Source organism: Lampris incognitus, chromosome 7 (genome assembly GCF_029633865.1).
Source record: "Lampris incognitus isolate fLamInc1 chromosome 7, fLamInc1.hap2, whole genome shotgun sequence".
In the NCBI taxonomy this organism is placed as follows: Eukaryota; Metazoa; Chordata; class Actinopteri; order Lampriformes; family Lampridae; genus Lampris; species Lampris incognitus.
The window spans coordinates 27,774,221-27,795,663 of NC_079217.1; the positions used below are offsets into that span (position 1 = coordinate 27,774,221).

Genomic DNA, 21,443 nt, shown 5'->3' on the forward strand with positions numbered 1-21,443 from the left:
TGTTAATTCAAACTCATGACACCCTGAAGATTCACAGACTTGCTTGGATGTTATGACAAAGATTGACAGGTAGAGGGAGAAGTTTGATTGGCCAAACATCTCAACAGGCAGGATATAACCAATAAAAGTGAGATACACTGTTTAGTGTATGTGACCTGTCGATCAACATATCTGTTTCTGGTTCCTTGGAGGATTTATAAATGATTTAAGGGTTTCTAAAAGAGAGGAGGGGAGGATTAAAGGGTGCAGGTGTTCCTATGGCCCCCCACTGTAGGAGTAGTCTGCCTTGTTGTGCATCACCAGCTTGTTGTCTACAAAGTAGAAGCTGTCGGACTGCGTCTCATAAGGATGTAGGATCATCTCACGCACTGAGGGGAGATACACAACAATCAGTGTTCGGGGACATGACCTCCTGTTGCATCTAATCATCTATTATGGTTACATGTGTCAATCAATGTATGCATCCACATGTGCTTTCACATGCTTCCAGTGTTAGCATATACATACTAATGTAGTATATTTGTACAATTGTACAATGATTCATGAATCTGTGGGTGTATTGAATGTGTACTTGCACATATATGTGCATGCTTGTGAAACTCACTGATTTCTTCAGACAGTGCAGGGAACTCGTAGATGTGCTCGCATGTGTTCTTGCTGCTGGGCATGCAGAAGCCAAATTCAAAGTCAAAGCTCTTCAGCAATTGTTCACGGAAATAGTGCCTCTCAATCATGCGGAAGTTGTTGATGGGTGTGTCTCCCACTGTGAACTCCACTCTGTCATGAGGAGAAAAGAGGTGATCAAACTGGAATTAACAAAAAAAGACACCAGTTTGGTAGCATTCTAAGTCTAGATTCAAACCTCAACCTTAAATGCCATGTGACACTTGCACAGTAAACATCTAGACTCAGATGCTCTGTGTTGAATGAACGTCAGTTTGAAAATGACCACAAAGGGCTGATGAAAGAGGACATGAGCACGATCACATTCTTAAGCATGACACGCTGGTGGATGTGGATGTTTCTAATAAACACTTTTGGTAACTAGAGACCTAAGTGCAACCCTGATGCAACGTGGCACAGTTGAAAAAGGGGTTGGGTTGGGATGAATACATAAGAAACAGGTAGTGCTTTGACTTGGCCAATCAGATCTGCTCCTCGCGTACCATTCAGTTGTGTTTTGGCTCTGCATGTTATCATCTTCATGATAGATGAAGAGGAAACCCATTAGAGTGGCTCCACCAGAGAAGTTTTATGCAGGAAGAAACTGATTTGCTTGTCCTGGGGGTGCAGAGTCACTACGATCGCGTCTGTGGTACAGCAAGTAGACCTCCAAGAGCTGATGATGCAAAGTTGGCTTGGGAAGAAGTAGCCCATATTATAAATGGAATGAAGGGAAAATAGTACGAATGAATCTGGCAAGTCTTCCGCTGGTCTTCTGAGAGCTATTTTACAGTGTAGGAACTGGTTCAATGATGTGAAGTGAAGTCGCTGGTAACTGAAGGCGAGCCATCTACATTTCAATCCCTCAAACCAGCAGAGGATGTAGACGCCTCTCCACTCCCTGCAGAGAGCATGGAGGGCTTTGCCAATCAGCATGCATTTGCACTTCTGTCGGCCATGCGCCAGCACAGAAATAGTGCCAATATTGTTATTTGTTTATATCTGAGATAAAAGATGATTGTAGCGTATTGTTTTGTGTGCTGTTTTTTTGTGTTTGGTGTGAAAGCCATATTTGATTAGATTTAGAGTTTGGATCTATACTGAGTTATACCTAATGGCTAATTTATAACTAATGTCTAATTCATAACTGATGTCTCTATAATGACCAGTATTATCTTTGTGGGTCATTTTAACTAATGCATTTTTGACCCTTGCTAAAGCAGTGAATAGCTGATAAAAGCAATGACCCCGATTAAATCAATTTTGATACAATCAGGTCTCTAATCTGCTGAGTGGCCCATTTGTACACAACAGTCTGCCATTTGGTGTTGAAACCAGTAGATAGGCATGCAATTGTGGGATGCCAATATGTTTGTTATAATAGTCCAATGTTCTCAATGGAGCCACAGCCAAGGTAGTACATTGGGTCAGGAAATGGGATTGTAAATGCATTTGTTATCTGGGTCAAGTTTCTTTCTGAATCATGGGGCATGGTACATTAATTGCTCTCAGCAAACCTCCTCTATCAGTGCTCACGCACAATGCATGCAGGCACTTAAACCAGTCTCTGAGAGTATCTTTCATACTGCCTGCTCTTCTGTTTTGTGCCAGAACAGCAAGAGTCAATGGACACCACCTCTGTAGTTTTATCATGGCTTCAAGATATTATAACTCCTGTCTCTACCCCTCCCGCCTCTCTGTTTGCAATTCTTTTTTGTTTCTTTTCACTTTCATCCCTCATCTACCAGTCTTCCCTTCTTCCACTTTTTATACTTTTTATACTTCAATACTTTTTATGGCTCCATATACCTATCAATCTGTCTCACCCTTCATCCATCCATCCATCCATCCATCCATCCATCCATCCATCCATCCATCCATCCATCCATCCATCCATCCATCCAACTGTTTTCTCTCAACACATTGAGTCAACCATGTCTATGCCACTAATCACAAGGGGCCATACCGACAACATCATCATCATCATCATTATGCAGACACATTTTCAGTGAGAGTGGTATTCTTTCAATCCTACTGGTAGTTTGATTTTGACTTACGTGGCTCCAACTTGTCTCAGTTGCAGGAAGGCTGGGCTGAACTGATATCTGACAAAACGGCCAGCATTGGGGTCACAGTCCTTTCTGCCACCTGCTACAAAAAAGAAGGGGGGAGGGGGGAATCACTGTTAGAGAAACCTTGCTAAAAGTATTGGCCTCAGCCTGGCAGCCTATCATAACCTCCTCCAGTCATCAGTCAACAATTACAATGCAGATATTTCTGAATCTGTTATTTTTAATCATCAGGCATTTGTGCCCACGTGAGAAAAGGGCTTTTGTGCTTTTTAAGGTACCTGAAAAACAGCATGCTGGCATTGTTTCAATGGATAGCATTAGCTGCTGGAGCATAGACTGTAAAGCTTTTTTCCCATACAATGAAACAAGTGCCTAAGAGTGAAAAATGTCAAATGATGAAATGGAACATATTAAGCATCTTTTTCTTTTTAAAGAACACGTTTTGGAAAGTGAGATGGAAAGCAAAAAGACAAGAGGCTTGCATATAACAAAATTAATCAGGAACTCAATGAAAAAATCCCTTGAAGCCTTTAGGTCTGAGTGAATTACATATCACAAGTCATAAAAACAAGATGCAACAGCTAAGATGGTCTTTTGTGTCTGTAGGACTGACCTGGTGCTGGAGGTTTAGTGATCTCAAATAGGACTGTGCCCGTCTCCATGTCCCGAATCTTGAACCTGGTGAAGTCGATCATGTGAACGTTTTGCTCTGGAGAACATAGGTAATCTGAAAAAGGCAGAAACAAAAGACCTGTCATTCTGCAGGTCAGTGTGTTTCAGTCTCTTGAGCTGAGGCAGGCATCATGTCTCTTATTCATAATGCCACATTGTGAAGCTGTTATTTCAGAAAAACAAAAAATACTAAGTGGAAGAGGATGTGATGCATTAATGATTGCTTATTGCTTACGCGACCAACCTATTAAACAAAACAATTTGCCTTAATTTACATGAATTCACATAAACACAGCACTTGAACTGCCTCAGCTGTCACCGACTCAGTAACAGTTGTTCTGAACTGTCCTGAGAGGTATTTACTTCAGCTCAGTATTGGTTAACACAATTAGAAATATTCTCCTGAGGCCTTTTTTTTTCAGCTCCACCAGTGTGACATGACAATGAGGCCAACAAAGCTATTTTTACATGTTCAAATGCTCTCCTTGCCAAGACGTGACACTGACAATAGCCACCCGCTCTTCAGACACCATGACCAGTTTGGTGAAGGATCAGGCGGCACTCGGGCAGCAGTCAAACTGGCCAAGTGTGGAAGGGCCCGACACCAATCAGGCTCACACTGTCAGTGAATAAGGTGTGGCAGAGCAGTGATGATGGGAAATACAGAAGAAGAGAACAAGTAGTTAGCGTCTGCTCTCTGCTCCCGGTTTCTATCGCGATAGAAACTGAATCGAAAATATTTCTGCTTGATAAGAGTTTGCATGTTCCTAACAAAAGAGAAATGTTAATGCTATGTCTCATTCCATCAGTGAGGCAATACGTGGTGAGATTCGGTCTGTCTGTGTTTTAAGAAACCCTCTCCAGACATTATTATAAGGGGGATTTAAAGGATGGGGGGGTATAAGGGATAATGGAGAGAAGACTACATTTTTACTATGACAGTTATAGTTTCTGTGGAATAGTTTCTCATTTTCATGGACAACCAAATTGCCATTCAGACCAATGGGATGGAGCAGGCACGACCCCAGCATCCCACGTGCCATAAGCAAGGCGGAAAGGGTTTGGTGGCAATTACTGTATGTGTGTGTGTGTGTGTGTGTGTGTGTGTGTGTGTGTGTGTGTGTGTGTGTGCGCGCGCGCGCGCGCGCGTGTGTGTGTGTGTGTGTGTGTGTGTGTGTGTGTGTGTGTGTGTGTGTATGCATGTGTTCTGGCACTTCCCTCCCTTTGGGACTGGATTAGACCTAAGAGGCTTATATTGTTTTACCATCACGTGGACTGACATACACATACACACATGAACGCGTGTACCCATGCGCACACACACACACACACATTCAGATGATATTACCTTGCTGGGGTTATTACAGATGGTGGTCAGTCAGTGTCTAAGGATCTCTTTCACACTAGAAGCCTGCATGCAACACAATTATAATGGCAACAGGAATCGAGGGGCAGAGGGGATAAAGTGAATAATATGAGTGGGTCAAAACTCATAAACAAATACTCATGCTGGCACACACACACACACACACACACACACACACACACACACACACACACACACACACACACACACACACACACACACACACACACACACACACACACACACACATATTCTCTCTACCTTCCAGAGGGTTAGGAAGCAGATGGGCCAAACAGGCTTTAGCCAATTGCCAGGAGATATTTTTAGACTTCCAGCCATACGTTGAAGCGTTTGTGTCAAGATTTTGGTCTAAAAAAGGCTTGTGTCTGACAGTGATGGTGATGTGACTCCATAAGGTTGTGGAAGTGGTATGTAAAAGCTAAAGAATAATACAGCCTCTCTGCTTTGATAATCCAACCGACTTTGTTCTCCGTTGCTCTGACCTTGAGGTTTACTGCGACTACTGGCAGGAAATGATAGGGACAAACAAATTCAAATTATCCAGCATATATATACATATTTGTTGGCTGAGATTTACACCGCAAAGCTTAGTTAGCTAATACCACGTTGTTTAATACAACCACATGCAATCATATCTGTGCCCTGGCGTAAACCCAGCAGAGTATTCTCATTTACCATGATTTGTGAGGTAGACTTACATAGATAATTTTGATTCAGTCGATCCCTTTCATATCATCACAATTAAAAGTAGAAAACATCAATGGTAGATGCTGAATTTCCCAGGATCGACAACTTTGGTAATCCTGCTAGGGGCAATTTGTTTGGAGCAGCTTGTTGTAAACAATAACATGCAAACAAACAAACAACACAAGCAATAAATAATAACACCCCAGGGAGCTACATGTGGAATAAAATCCATAAGATCTTTAAGTAATTAGTAATATTGATGGGCTAGATAAACTTGGTTAACACAATAAAATGATCAGATAAAAAAAACAAACCACTACAGAGCATTCAGTGGTGGGGTTGCAGGGGGAATGGATGATTTAGAATAACGGTTAGTTTTACAAGCCGGTAAAACATTACAACCCCCTGATAGCAGCAGAACATTCCCTTGCAAGAACACGTGCAGAAGAAGCCAGAATGCTTGCTGCTTTCTGGAGGATTTGTCGGTTGTAAAACGAGTTTGGATCTCTCTCTTTCCCTCCGTGATCTTAGAACAGATTTTAACGATGCTGTTCGGGCTGTTTCTGTCTTTCATCGTGAGGCTGTGAAACCAGCAGATAAAAGAAAATCTTGGGAGACTCTCAATAAAAGATTGATAAAAGCAGCAGAGGATGACGGGACTGGCAGAAGAGGAATTTAGTTTTCAGAGAAAGGTGGATTCTCTCACACTTTCATTATGTATGATGCACTCTTTGGCTGCATATCTGTTACATCTAAAATCAACAATCAGTTCCTTGATTTTAAGAGGTTGTTACCACACCAAGAAATAAAATCAGTTCCTGTGGACTGATTGTGAACCTCGGAGAAGTGTCAGCAATGCAGTGTCATCAGAAAATTTGATCAAATTGCTTCCCTCCTGAGTGCTCCTGCACCCACCAGGGTACACAATAAAAAGTAAGGGTGAAAGGACGCATCCTTGTGGTGAACCTGTGGATATAGTAGCTACAGAGTCTGAGAGACAGCCATTTACAGACAGACACTTTCTGCTCTCTCCGTCAGTCAAGAAGTCCAAGATCCATAACACAAGCTGGTGAGGCAAATTAAAATCACACAGCAGCCTGTCTATTAGAAGATGCAGCTGCATCGTATTAAATGCCGATGAAAAGTCAGCAAACAAAAGACTAACATGGGCATGCAGCTTTTCTAAGTGCTTATATTGAGTATAAAACGCTTTGCATCCTCCACACCTCTCACTGCAAATTGCAGTGGATCAAGTTTTCCACCCACAGTTAACAAAACAAGGTTTTTAACAATTTCCTCAAAGATCTTCATCATTAATGATGTTAGCGTGACTGGTTTAAAATCATTAAGTTGCTTAGGATTAGTGTGCTTTGGGATAGGTATCAATGAGATCCGGTCAGGAGCACGTGTTCCCTCTGTGTTACTAACATCATGCTGACATATCTCCACCAGCATCGCTAAACTTCCCAGCATTAAATTTTTGTAAATACTTTGAATCATGAAAATATCAAGGTTTGTTCATTATTAACTTACAGGGTTCACATCAATTACAAATTATTTTGTGATATTATTTTTGCATTACTCTTGCTTTTCATCAATACTGAACTTAATTTGACTTCACATGCAGAAAACTCTTTCCTCTTTCCTTCGGATATTCTTTAATCAGTGCTCAGACTTCAATATATTTGACCCGACTATTTGACCCGACTAGATTGATTACTGCTCCCAGCGTGTGTCTGTGTGTCTTGACTAAGCACTTATGTAGTAAGTACAGAGACATAAATGATTCATTGGTGATAATGAAATGGCAGTTAGCTGTCTGAATGATGGGAGAGAGACAAAAAGGGTGTTGTGTGCTTACACAAAAGGTCAGTGTGCGTGTGTGTGTATGCATATGTGTGTATCCATATGTACACCATCATATGTACTTGTATGCAATATGTGCAAATATTAAGATTCCATGCATGCGGTTGCGGTATTTATGTGTTTATATGTATATCTATGGATGGTTGAAATCTTGTTTTCTGCATGAAAGAACCGGGTGTGAACTGGGCCTGTCTTTGATTGAGGTTAACCAGCTGAGATCAAGCAGATGTAGCGGTGAGTGGGGTTGTTCCCCTGCCAATGAGCCCTCTCTCCAGCTACATAACATGCTCAGTGGCTCGCCTGTCAACAGATTTCCATGTAAGCTTCTCTGGCTCTCAAGCACCGGCTCTCGGTATTGCCTTCCAAACTAAGAGGGTTAGAGAGTTGGAGTTTGATGCAGAGACTTCGAGCGCTGATTCATTTGATGTTTGGGGTTTATCTGCTCAGAAAATGTTACCGTAAGGTACAGTCTGACACTGAACTACACAGTGGTTTCTCTCAGGCATCAGCAAAACTAGAATGCCACCCAGAAGCCATTGCAACACAGTAGGGGAAAAAAATACCTATAGTTCTGTTTATGACAACAAAAAATGCTGTGCGGGGGCAAATAACGATGGCTTCAGCCATCATTGGTAAGGTTGGCAAAACTCAAGTCATTTATATAAATTTGACTCATAGTTGGCTGTTTTCGGGGCGGCATGGGGGCAAAGTGGTTAGTGCAGTCGCCTCACAGCAAGAAGGTCCTGGGTTTGAGCCCCAGGGTAGTAAAATCTTTGGGGTTGTCCCAGGTCACCTCTGTGAGGAGTTTGCATGTTCTCCTCGTGTCTGCAAGGATTTCCTCTGGGTGCTCCGGTTTCTTCCCACAGTCCAAAGACATGTGGGTCAGGTGAATCTGCCATACTAAATTGTCCCTAGTTGTGTGTGCGTGTGTGTGTGGGCCCTGTGATGGCCTGGCGGCCTGTCCAGGGTGTCTCCCCACCTGCCGCCAATGACTGCTGGGATAGGCTCCAGCATCCCCGCGACCCTGAGAGCAGGATAAGCAGTTTGGATAATGGATGGATGGATGAATGAGTTGGCTGTTTATCTTAAAGTGGATCAAATACTGTATTGCTCAATGTTAAGCAGAATGTGTATGACATTTTAGAAAAATGCGACCACTGCCACCACCCATACTAAACAAATATGCACCCATAACATGGAATGATGCTTAGCTTAAACCATGTCTACCAAAACTTATCAGTACATGTTGTGTTCTTATTCACAACTGCAATAAGAGAAACTACTGAGGACTGGTGTGAAGGTGCAGTGCACACATGCTGTGAGAGAATGAATGTGTCTGTGTCTGTGTATAATATGTCTGTGTACATCTTATGTGGCTACTAACAATCCAGAAATTTTTGAGCGTGTATGCCCATTAGATTCACTCTGTGAATCTGTCCCAGCCCTTTGCCAAGTTTGCTTAAAAGGCAGATGGATCAATTCCATCAGATATTACAACCAGTGGAGCCAATTTCACCCAGTTCAGTGCAAGATTCGACATGGACACACATAGTCATATAACACCTGCTGTCAAATCTAAGCTAGACAGCATTACCATCCATCCATCCATCCATCCATCCATTATCCAGACTGCTCATCCTGCTCTCAGGGTCGCGGGGATGCTGGAGCCTGTCCCAGCAGTCATTGGGCAGCAGGCGGGGAGACACCCTGGACAGGCCGCCAGACCATCACAGGGCTAATTAGGGTTAAACCATGGGGACAAATCAAAACAACAAGAAACGAGATATAGCCCCATAAATCTTTCTTGCTATTTTGTTAGAATACATTCTTTTAAGAGATGAGAAAAATAATTTCAAATCATTTATAAACCAAACAAATTCTATTTCTCCATTTACTACAATGAATATGATGATCTGAGCTGTGTGTGTGTGTGTGTGTGTGTGTGTGTGTGTGTGTGTGTGTGTGTGTGTGTGTGTGTGTGTGTGTGTGTGTGTGTGTGTGTGTGTGTGTGAACAACCTTACCAATCCTCTGATATTTGTCTATATGATATCATACATTTTGCACATGGAGCTTGAGAACAGCCTGCCGGAAAATGAATGAAAAAGTGCATTGGATAACAGAGATGTACAAAAATGGTAATGGAAATCCAACTGAGCATTTCAGGTGAGAATTGTGCAGTGGTGCAGCCAGACAAGGGCCATGATCACAGCAAAATGTGAGGTGAGTCATTTACAACACGCCAAGAAGAAAGAGGGGGGGAGAATGAGTTGAACATTTAGATGAATTTAGACGTCAAATGAAAAGGGGCTAGTTTTACAAACTGTGGTACAGTGAGTGGTACACAGCTGGCACACAAAACATTCACTGTGCAATTTGATTTACACTTTTATATGGCCCACCAGGGGCCAGTTATGAATACGATGCAAGCGGCAACTGGATATTTGGAGAGAGAGATAGCCCCAATATGATCTGAAAGCGAGTGAGAGATAAACCCTGCTGGTTTTTCTTTGTCAAGAGTCTTTGAGAGCAAACACTGGGATTTAGATACACAGAGGGAGATGTCATAATAGACAAATTATCTCTGCTGCTGTTGCATAAGCAAAACCCAGCCACTGAGGACGCACAAGCCAGTGCATTCTTAGTGCCGGTCCCAAGCCCAGATAAATGAGGAGGGTTGCATCAGGAGGGGCATCTGGCTTAAAACTTTTGCCAAATCAAATATGCAGATCATTAATCAGATTTCCATACTGGATCGGTCGAGGCCGGATTACCAATGACCGTCACCGTACTGTTGGCCAGCAGGGTGCCGGTGGAAACTATGCTACTGTTGGATGAAGGAGAAGGGGGGGGGGCATGTGCAGAGGCAACGGGAGAGGAGGATTGATGTGGTGAGGGAGGACATGCAGGTGGCTGACGTGACAGAGGAATATGCCGAGGACAGGAAGAGATGGAAACGGATGATCCTAGCAGTAGCAGCTGAAAGTAGTAGTAAGCTGTTGCATAAGCAAAGAGGCATAGTTTCTGTATTGGACTGTTTTTTCTTGGGGTTTTTTTTTATACTATTTTTGCACTGCAATACTAACTTGTTAGAAAATGACAAATATGTAAGCAACTACCCCAAAAGTTATATGTGAAGTCAACAATAACAAAAGAAATGCATGTAAGCTCTCCTGTTTTTTCTTATTTATTGTTATAAATCTTTGTTGGAGGCCTATTGATGGAACAACACAAAATTAGCATATGAGGAAAGTGTGATCACAAATCAAAGATGGCACCAGAACTTCCCTTTAAAGGCAGAAAATGAGCAGACAATACTGTAGAGATGTAGTTGTTTGGTGGAGCAACGTCACAGTGACACTTCAAAGGGAGGCAGCAAGACAGTGTAAGCCTGATCTCTACACTTACACATCACAAACACATTTTCCAGACCGTATTACTTTTGAGGAGGGGTCAATTTTTCTCCAACGCCATTTGGATAATGTGATGATGCAGATGGAGTCACAATTCCTCTTGTTTTCGCGTGCAACCATGAATGAATGCCACCTCCCCGAGATGAATTTGAAAATGGTAATCCTTCAAACACAAATGGTTACCCCTGGAGCAAGGATCGGCATGCTCATTTGAAAACCAGCTGATTGAGAAGCATTTTGTGAGGGGCTCCTTACAACTTCGAGGAGAATAAGCTGCTTGATGGAGGTAGGTGTTAAAACAAAGACACACAGACACACTTGGAAACACAAGTGCGCAAATGCACACAATCATATGAAGGGCTCCACTTCACTTCCTCCACTGTCACCTAGCAACGCTTCCTCTGATAGCGTGCCAGCTAGGTTAGCATGTACCCCCTCCGACCCCCAGCCACTTTGTATAATCAAGGTGCAGCAGCAAATTAAAGGAGAGATTGGGTTCAGGGGTACACTAATGAACACTTCATGACCAGGTGATACAGTACACGAACAATACATGAGCGATACATGAGGCCTGAGGGCTATGACAGGCCTTCTTCTTCTTCTTCTTTTATTTTTCTCCCTTTTTCTCCCCAATTGTATCCGGCTAATTATCCCACTCGTCCGAGCCGTCCTGGTCGCTGCTCCACCCCCCCCGCTGATCCAGGGAGGGTTGCAGACTACCACATGCCTCCTCCGATACATGTGGAGTTGCTGGCCGCTTCTTTTCACCTGACAGTGAGGAGTTTCACCAGGGGGAAGTAGCGTGTGGGAGGATCAGGCTACCCCCTCGAACAGGTGCCTGACCGACCAGATGAGGCACTAGTGCAGCGACCAGGACCCATACCCACTTCTGGTTCCCACCCGCAGACATGGCCAACTGTGTCTGTAGGGACGCCCAACCAAGCCGGAGGTAACACGGGGATTCGAACCGGTGATCCCCGTGTTGGCAGGCAACGGAATAGACTGCTCTGCTACCCAGATGCCCCACGGGCCTTTTTCTTACTCGACTTACTAAAAGACCTGGGAAGGACCACGATATTTGGAGGGGTGGAAATTAATGTGCTACTCTCTTCACAACATACTGTGATATGTCACAGAGGGTTAAAGACCAACACAATGTCAAAGACCGTGGGACCGAAAACCAACTAGTCTCCAGAATGTCCCTTTTGGCAGCCACTGGGATGTAGAAAATGTAGTCTTGAGTCATGCTGTTTCTGTAGAGAGGAAGCATCTGACGCAAGATGGCCCCAAGCAGCATTCAGAGAGAGCAAGCAGACTGCCATTTATAGCCCCTTAATACCCGAGATTAGCCTGGAGCTTGTGACTTTTCAGCCATGGGGCTTGTCTTCACAAGCCTTGTTGTTTTGTGGCAGCTCTCCATGGCTACCAGGCAATGTAGAGACTAAGAAAAGGGAGGCTAAAAACTTTTTTGCTCATGTTTAACTCAAACCAAACCACATTGCTCAAAGGTCTAAAGACATCAGTGTTAATCTTGAACTGATATGCAATGAGGTAACAGTCCATCTGTAAATGAGAAATAAGTGGTTACATGTCTCTCAGTTTATGATGCCTGTAAGTGACTGGCATGCTTGGAGGTTTCTAAAAAGGTTCTGTTTCAAGTAGCTGAATGCAGACAAGTTTCCCCACTGCTATATTTCTAAGGTCTGTGTCAAAGGGTGGAAAACAATGTTCCATTCCTTACAGAAAGGGATCAGAAAGGGGTTTTCATTTTTGAGGGCATGTAATTGAACTTCCCCTAGACAGGCTGGATCCACGCAGGGCTGCAGAGTTATCCAGTGTCAAAAACATTTTCTAAAATGGTCGAATATTTCCCACCAATATGCTGGAAGCAATAACATGGTTATTTATGCAGTCACCAGAAGGTTAGATATGTAACCCAAAAGACACATATATAGTCCATGGGCCAGACGATATTTCGGTACACTCAAGGTGGCAAAACTTACTTATAATTTTTGAAAGGATCCATGTCTGTAGATGATATTTTGGTATGATAACCATTCCTGAGTGGCAGCTGTATCACAGTTATCAGCTCATGAAGTTAACCACCCGCTAAACTAAATTGCATTTTAGACGCTGGTGCATATCCTGGTTTAGCCTCATGGTCAGGACATTTTTCAATGTTCTATAATATTGTCTTTGGTATCATTTTAAAGGGGACCTTCTTAGCTTTCATTCAAGCCCTGTTGTGGATATTTCTCACAAATATAGAGGTCACTTGAGCTCTTCAACCCGTCAATAACACACATCTTTCTGCAATTTTCGCCTAAACTATATACTTTCTTTTAGCCCTGTGGCATCTAGGAATATCAGGGACACAAAACACAAAAACTGGAATACTCACAGGACTGTAAAGATTCAGAAAATGTATAATATACCCATACTATTTCATTGTGTGAGGTGATTGTGAGCCTTAAATGAGAACTAGACCAAAGGCAGTTAGGTCACAAACTGGTCTCTATACATTTGTTTAAATACACAATCAAAATACATGATAAAAAGGAATACCATAGTGAGGTAATGAACTATTTTAATATTTTAAACAACATTGACATTTACATATACTTAGTCAATGACACATGTAATCCCATATCATTAGTGGGTATATGTAATGGTAATGGGTAGGGTAATGGGTATATGTGAATATGGTTACATTATTGTTATCAAGCTCTGGGTAACCAAGTCCAGAATCAACATCCTGTACATCAATAGACTACTACCACAGTACTACCATCAGAATCATCACACTGTCATTCATCAAACTGCTCGTTTCTCTCATCATCTGACTCCCCAAGTTCAAAGTCCAGTTCTGGACCATCCTGCTGTTTTTGGTTACTGCAGGTCTGTAACCTGCACATGTCTGTGCATGGAAGTCCATTTGACAGGCACATGCAGCTTGGCATTTTGCATGAATGCACACACTTGCATGTTAGCATTTCCAAGACCACATCTGGTGCAGGTGGGGAGCGCATCCAGTAAATGGCCAGCTTGCCTTCATCGTCTGTCCATCCATACTCAGTAGGGCTTGGCACCACAGGGTTAGCCTGCAGACAGCACTTCCATATTGCTGCCTGATAGTTGGCTCGTTGAACATGCATAAAGAGACAGTCTCTACATGGTGGCAGCTGGCTGGACTCAACCTCTCCCCTTTTGGTGCAGAAGAGCTGGTAACGCAGTTTGTTCACCTCAGCAGTGCTGCTATTAGCAACATACATCCGACAGGTGAACTGCTCAATTTTCTGGAACAGCTCATCACTCACATTCCATGTCTGTCCCAGTTGACTAAAAGTCTCTTGGCAGGAAGTGTGCTTTCTCACTATCTTCAGGGCATTCAGCTTCCCTCGACCAGCGAATGCACTGACAGTGTCGCAGCCTGTGAAGGCATGTAAGCCAATTAGGCTGTCACAGATGCTGTCTCCAAGTGAACTTGCCAGTTTGGTGATGTCGACAAACCGTGTGCGGTTCTGAGTCCCACACTTCTGGTAGATGGGACAGGTGATGTCCTTCTGGAAGCCAAGACAAAGCACCATGACATCAGTGTCCTCAGCTGTGATGATAACTGACTTTGAGCCCGCATTTGCTGCATGCAATGCATGCAGGAGCAGACGGGTGTCAGCTTCTTCATGTGTGGAGTGCAGTTCTGCTGCTTCCTCACACCCATCTTCTGTCAACTTGTAGCAGGTTTCCTCACAGGTCATGTACAACACCTTGCCATGCAGCATAGCTCTGTATCGTGGGAGTTTCCACTCTTCCACCAGAAACTTGATGAGACTGGTCTTGTTGGAGGAACTGCACAGAAATTTTTTCACTGCTGGACGTGGTGTCCCCCTGCAAGATTCTTGTACTGGAGAGTGATGTCTCCACCCCGGTTCAGTCGTTCAGCATCTTTGATCGAAGTCTGGTGATAGACATCAAAAACAACATCAATCCTCCCACTCTGTGCTCCCTCATGGAGGACCTGGGTCAAGGCTGACTCTGCCACCTGTGCAAAGGTTTTGTTGTTGCCATTCATTTTTTGGACCAGGCTCATCCCATCAATGATGGAAGTAGATGGGATTGGGATGTCTTCTGCAGGAGATACATTCTTTTCAAGCTCACTGGCAAGTGCAGCCTTGCTTGTTTTTCGTAAGGACCCATCAGCATTTGCCAGTGCCCATGGTAGTGGGCCCAATGGGTAGGCAAGGACATCCTTCAGATTCACCTTCCTGCTTTCAGCCACCAGGATCATGTGACTGAAAAGGTTTCTATCTGCCTTCAGAACCACATCCTGTGCTTTCTTTCCATGAGCTTGTTTTGTGCTGACATTGGAGAATGTTTTCAGACTTTGCTTGGTCATCTTGTCGTGGAATTTCACAGGTGGTGGGTCTGCATCTAACCTTGTTTGCTGGAATGCTTGGTAGGCCTCTTCTCCTTTCTCAAGAGCTCTCAAGAGATTTATGGTCACATCAGGTGGAGCCATGTTGCCAGTGGAGAGGCTAACCAAATCAATCTCATCAGGGGACATAGGATTGAGCCAGTTATTCTCCATAAGGTCCATGAGAGACTGGACATCTGCTTCATCTCTCTTGATCCTTGGACTCTGTAGATCTGGATGAGACCATTTGCACCTGTCTTGACCTGTCAGGTCTCTCAGCTGTCTGAGGTACATGCTTCTATACTCAGCTGTGAGATAATATTTGGTCACAGCGCCTGGCTTCAAGCTGAATCCCTTTGTCCCTCCAGCTGTTTGGGTGTCTTTGTTCACCGTTTCTTCTATAGCTTGGTCAACAGGGATTCGGCCAAAGGGATTGGTGGAGCCCAGTTGGACTGAGAAGCCTCCTTCCATGAATTCTGTGTACACATCTGGGTGTGTGATGGGCAGCTCAGACATCTGGGCGTAGTAGTAGGGGAGGTAGCGTGCATAATTCATCCTGTCATAAGCAAAGCACCATGGGATCATTGCTCGAATGCTAGCCAAGTGTAGCATCCAGTCTCCCTCTCTGGATGCTCGGATGAGCCCCAACAAGATTTCAACCATGTCCAAATAGGACATCCAGAAGTTCGAGAGGCTGCCGTTTCCACCTCTAAGGAACTCACGGTAGACTTCAAATAGATCCATGATGCGTGTACAAGAGCTGTTCTCGAGGACCTCCTTCAAAGCATGTTGTGACACTTCTTTCCCAAGGCTGTCAATGGTCTTCAGTGTCTCATTCAGGTGAACCATGTCATTCCTGTGAGTTTCTTCCAACCAGGACAGGAAACCATTCAAGGTCAGTCGCATGAGAGCCTCATACAGGAGCTTGTGTAGTCGCACTGCCCTGTTGTACTTGCGGCCATCCATAACACCAGCAATTGAGCCTTCTGCAATCATGCCAGACTCAATGCAGAGGTCTTTGAGTCCAGCATCTTGGAAACGCTTTCCTATTATTGCCAGCAGTGTGCAGATGGTGTGGAATACCCCAAGCCTAACGATGATATCATGGAATTTGCCATGGTGTTTCCATGTGATCTCGACAGCCTTCGCATACAGGGCTTGGTCAAAGACACAGACAATCTTCCTCAGGCCTAAGCACTGCATGATGCTCAGTGACTGGTTAAGCACCTCGTTGACAGTAGACATTTGTGTCGCTGGAGCATTGATGGTAGGCAGATAGCCTATATTGTCGGGGATGACCGTCATCTCTCCTCGAGTCAGGATGTTGAAGCCTGTCCAGCTGCTGACTGACTGTTCTTCTTGTTGTGACATGCGTGCTAGGACCCAAAGAACTCTGGCAAGCTTAGTATTGGCTGCAGTATCGGCATCTGACTTTTTGCTTTGTGGTGGCCCTACCCGTTGTCCAGCATTGTAAGTTGGTAACATTGGTGGGGGTCCATCAATGCTTCTCTTCTTTGTTTTGGGAACAGTGGGCATGGGTTGGACAGGAAGTGGGTTGACTGGCTTTGCTTGCACAGCAATCCCATTGACTCTGTGAGATGTTCCCTCACCACTGACAGTTTCTTCAAGACGGTCGATATTGTCCCAGGCTAAAGTTGTGAATATGCCAGGACGGATGTTAGCTGGAAGGGCAATGCCACTCCCTGATGATGAGAGTTTCTGGAGACACAGGGCAGTGTTGATCTCTTCCATCTGTGAATAGGACACACTGTGACCAAGTCGGTTGAGGATGTGTATCAACTCTACATTTCCTGTCAACGATTTGACACTGAATGGCAGAACAATGTGCTTGGAAGGCTTGGTATTTCCACATGTCACTGCATATACTATATGTCATGGCCAAATGACTGCAGAAGGCACTGCACTCTCTGGGATGCATGATCAGGATCATTTGAGCCTGTGAGTAGAGAGTACAGGAAGATAATGAGCGACTCTGGAATGGTAGGACATTCTGCTTCTGGTTTGACTTCAGGCGGCCAGGTTTGAGGAACATCTTGACTTTTAATGTCTGCTCTCAATTTGATGGCTGCTTTGGCTATAACATCTTGTGCACTGACACTTTTCAGGGTCTGCAGCTCCGTTTTGAGAGACTGATTTTCTTTGGCAAGTTCCCTCATGGACAAGTTATCGGGATAGAGGAGGAATTTTCCTTTCTCATCAGGGAATATCTGCAAGGCTCCAGCAAACTCACTCTCCAGGTTTCGCCTTATGTGCTTCTTGGTTGATTCCTTGACTTGGGCAATGCCTTGGGAGTTCATTGAAGCTACCAGTCTAGAAGAGAGATCAGTCATTGTCATCACTTGAGGATTGCCAAAAAGCTCCATCCTGATGAAGAGGAACAGCTCATTGTATGCCTTATTCACAGCAGCTTCATACTGGGCTGCAGCATCATCATCTTCATTGCTGGCAACCTCTCCTTTGGAAACCTCTTCTTTGGTGTAAAGTCTATAGCATGACCTGTGGTAGTGCCCTTCAGCTGCTACAAGGTCTCTACTCACAATGGCAAGGATTCTGCTGTCCCTTTTCTTTGTGGCTGCACTCCTGATCTTTGCATCAGCTTGCAGTTCTCGACACTGCACCAGTACTTCTCTCGTATTCTGTCTCTTGGAATATTTGCTGTTTTTCTGACAAAATATGCACTCTGCATCATAAGTCCTAGATGTACTTGGAGCATGTCGAGCTACTCTCTTAGATTGTTTCTCTTCAGCAGAGACACAACTTTTCTTTTCTTTTGCAAGGAGGCCATCAAGAATTTGCTTCATAGTGAAGATACTGCGACACTTTCTGTGGTAGTAGATTGCTGGAATCTGTCCCTCAGGAATGTCTTTTGCCAGTTTCAAAACTGGTGCATGATTTCGTATCTGAGCTGCCCTGAGCAGAGTTCTCCATGAGTCGACACTTTGTAGTGAAACCAGCTTATCTGTATCATCAGAACAGTGGATAATGCACTCCACCCGTGGGCGCTTTGGTATTGGGTAAAAACTTGCTTGTTCACCAGTGGCCATATTCAGTCAGTTTTCACCTGCCACATACAAACAAATACATGTAACTTAGGTGTATGAACACTACTAAAACAAAGTTTACTTTGCTTCACCAGCGTCATATTACCATTATTTATCTTACATAGCCACAAATAGATACATTACCTAGTTGCTATGCAACAGCTGTACTTTGTCCACATGAGGCCGCTAAAATCAACACAAGATGAAAGTTCCTCGTAGCCACTTTAACTAATCATATTAACATATACATTAAAAGAACATGCTAACATTATGGGAAATTAGCTTACAATCTTCTCCAGAGTGAGACAAGAAGATAGATACCAGTTTCCTCTATATGTGTTTAGTAGAAAGCTATCTGGCTGCACGTTAGCCTAGCTTAGCACAATGAATGGAAGTACACAGTACTGGTTATCCTTGGTTGTTGGCCAACAAAGAACTGTCCCAGAGTTTAAGCTAGGCTAATCAGTACCAGGGGTGTTGAAATGCTATATTTGTAAAAATCTGGGCAAATACACAATCGTGAGAGGCACAGAAACAGGTTTCCTGAAAGAAAAATGAAATAGCTGCTCATTTGGAAAGGTTATCATGTATTATTTTACTTCTGTTAGTGTACCAAATAAAATGGCACCAGTGAAGTTGTGTCACCTTGGGTGATATCGATATCTGGTCTGACCCATGGACTAACTGGCTTTGGTCTAGTTAGTTTCTTAGTAATAATGCCCTTCTAATTTAAGGTTCACAATCACCTCACACAATGAAATGGTATGGGTATATTATACATTTTCTGAATCTTTACAGTCCTGTGAGTATTCCAGTTTTTGTGTTTTGTGTCCCTGATATTCCTAGATGCCACAGGGCTAAAAGAAAGTATATAGTTTAGGCGAACATTGCAGAAAGATGTGTGCTATTGACGGGTTGAAGAGCTCAAGTGACCTCTATATTTGTGAGAAATATCCACAACAGGGCTTGAATGAAAGCTAAGAAGGTCCCCTTTAAAATGATACCAAAGACAATATTATAGAACATTGAAAATGTCCTGACCATGAGGCTAAACCAGGATATGCACCAGCGTCTAAAATGCAATTTACTTTAGGGGGTGGTTAACTTCATGAGCTGATAACTGTGATACAGCTGCCACTCAGGAATGGTTATCATACCAAAATATCATCTACAGACATGGATCCTTTCAAAAATTATAAGTAAGTTTTGCCACCTTGAGTGTACCGAAATAGGAAATTTTGGGCTCTGGCCCATGGACTAATAGGGCTACTAATAGTCATTGATTTAGAGGTGTAGTGACATGCCGCTCCTTAAGGGGCGCACTATACAACTCAGTAGGCTAGAGACTGCTACACGCAATCGTGTTTTTTTTCTTTTCTTTTTGTGAACGTCCTGGAAATTGTGCTCTTGAACCGACGACTGAATTTTATTATACATAGCCTCAGAAAGTTAGAGTATTGACATTTTTGATTCTGAAAAGTGTTATGTATAATCAGAATCTCATCTGTGAGCTTACGAGACGAAGGTCTTTCGAGTTTTAAGTATTTGGAACTCCGGTGAGTAAAGCACGTTTTTGTGCTAGCTTATTGCTAACCACTGAAGGGAAAAGATAACGCTGGATTAGATAGCTGTTAAGATACTCTTCATAAAACCAGTCGGGGCTATAAGAATGTCTAATGTTTGAATAGCCCGTACTTTGGTACGTATTGTATCATTGTGTTGTGTTGAATGTTTTAGAAGAAAGCGCACGCCAATAGTCAGCTAGTGCTAAGCGCTAGCTTAGTCAGTGAAGCATTGGGGAATTGTGTAGCATTAAAGATGCGTGGCACCTATCCTGTTGACGTTAAATCCATTCGGTTTAAGGGGTTAGCGCACTTAAATGGTTGGTATTGAGGCTACACTGTGACTGCACTGATTTTGTGTAACAGAATTATATATATATATATATATATATATATATATATATATATATATATATATATGTGTAATGATTAAGTAATGATATTGCAATTCATATACATGTTAATGGATAGCATATTGTAAGATGTTCTGAATGAAAATAAATTAATGAGATCTCATGTTACAAACAGATATAGAATGAAATACTTACTATTCTGCACTATTTGTGTAGATTGGTTTTTTTTAACTACCAGATAGAATTTGGAAGATTGTGATGGCGAGCCCAGCCCAGTGAGACTGTGGACGATCATAGAAGCGGTGGCCTACCGTAGGATCTGCCCCAGGAAACGTCTGACAAGCCTGAATCATTCATCCAGACACCAGATAAGAACCCATACACACTAGCCTATTTCCTCTACCAGTGTAGAAATAGTAATCTTTGAAGTATATTCAATACACTCACGGGATCAGGAGCTGAACTCTTGGACCAACACATACACTCAAGGACAAGGAACTGAATTTTTCTTTCATCTCAAACTGCTAACACTTATTGAGGGTTGTGATTTGAACTAGGTTTTCTTTGGTTTATTATTTTATTTGCTTTAAAGAGCTCTGTTTTGTTTAAATGTCAATTCTTTTATGTAAAAGTCAGCGTTGTGTATATTTTGCTGTTGTGAGGCAATAAAATTGTCAACTGTTCAACTACACATCAACTTCTCTTGTGTGTTAGTCAAGGCAAACCCCTCACCGAACCTAGGTAGATGTCAGCGCCTTTACTGCTACCCCTAGTTTGTACTGGAGGCGCTACAGATATATCTTATGAACAGAATTCACCCTTACTGTATGACTGCTGAACACACGGGTTCACATATGTGTGTACAAAAAAAAAAGACTAGCACTATATTATGGCAATAAAATACCAAGAGAAGCTGTATTAAAACATGTGATAAATATTTCTTACCCAGCGTACTCTACCCTATGTCCAATGCAGCGCTCTTCCCCCGCGGACACACACACACACACACACACACACACACACACACGCACAGATACTCACACACACAGTCTAACAAATTCTGCAGGTTTGAGGTCAGGCTGTGACAAGGACCTCTGGATGAAGAGGCACACTAATTATCTCTCTAACATATTCTCTCTTCCTCTCCTGTCTTCTTTATGAGCAGGATCAGAAAGGAGCAGCAACTGTTTGATATCTAGTCTGACACTTTTTGCAACCAGTATCTTTGCGGGAGAATCAATGTTCAGTGCAACATTTATCTTGAAGAAAATGTAATACAGCGTTTTAAAAAAATAAT

General features: G+C 43.1%; 1 protein-coding gene across 1 annotated transcript in view; it reads right to left on the reverse strand.

Moving 5' to 3' along the window:
* Positions 1-255: 255 nt before the first annotated feature.
* unc119a (unc-119 homolog a (C. elegans)) overlaps positions 256-21,443 on the reverse strand; it is a 38,407-nt gene continuing 17,219 nt past the window's right edge. Inside the window, exons 2-5 of the mRNA XM_056283982.1 lie at positions 3,349-3,462; positions 2,721-2,811; positions 605-777; positions 256-368 (exon numbers count right to left, since the gene is read on the reverse strand). Of these exons, the coding sequence (XP_056139957.1) occupies positions 256-368; positions 605-777; positions 2,721-2,811; positions 3,349-3,462 (491 nt within the window). The remainder of the gene's footprint in view (positions 369-604; positions 778-2,720; positions 2,812-3,348; positions 3,463-21,443) is intronic.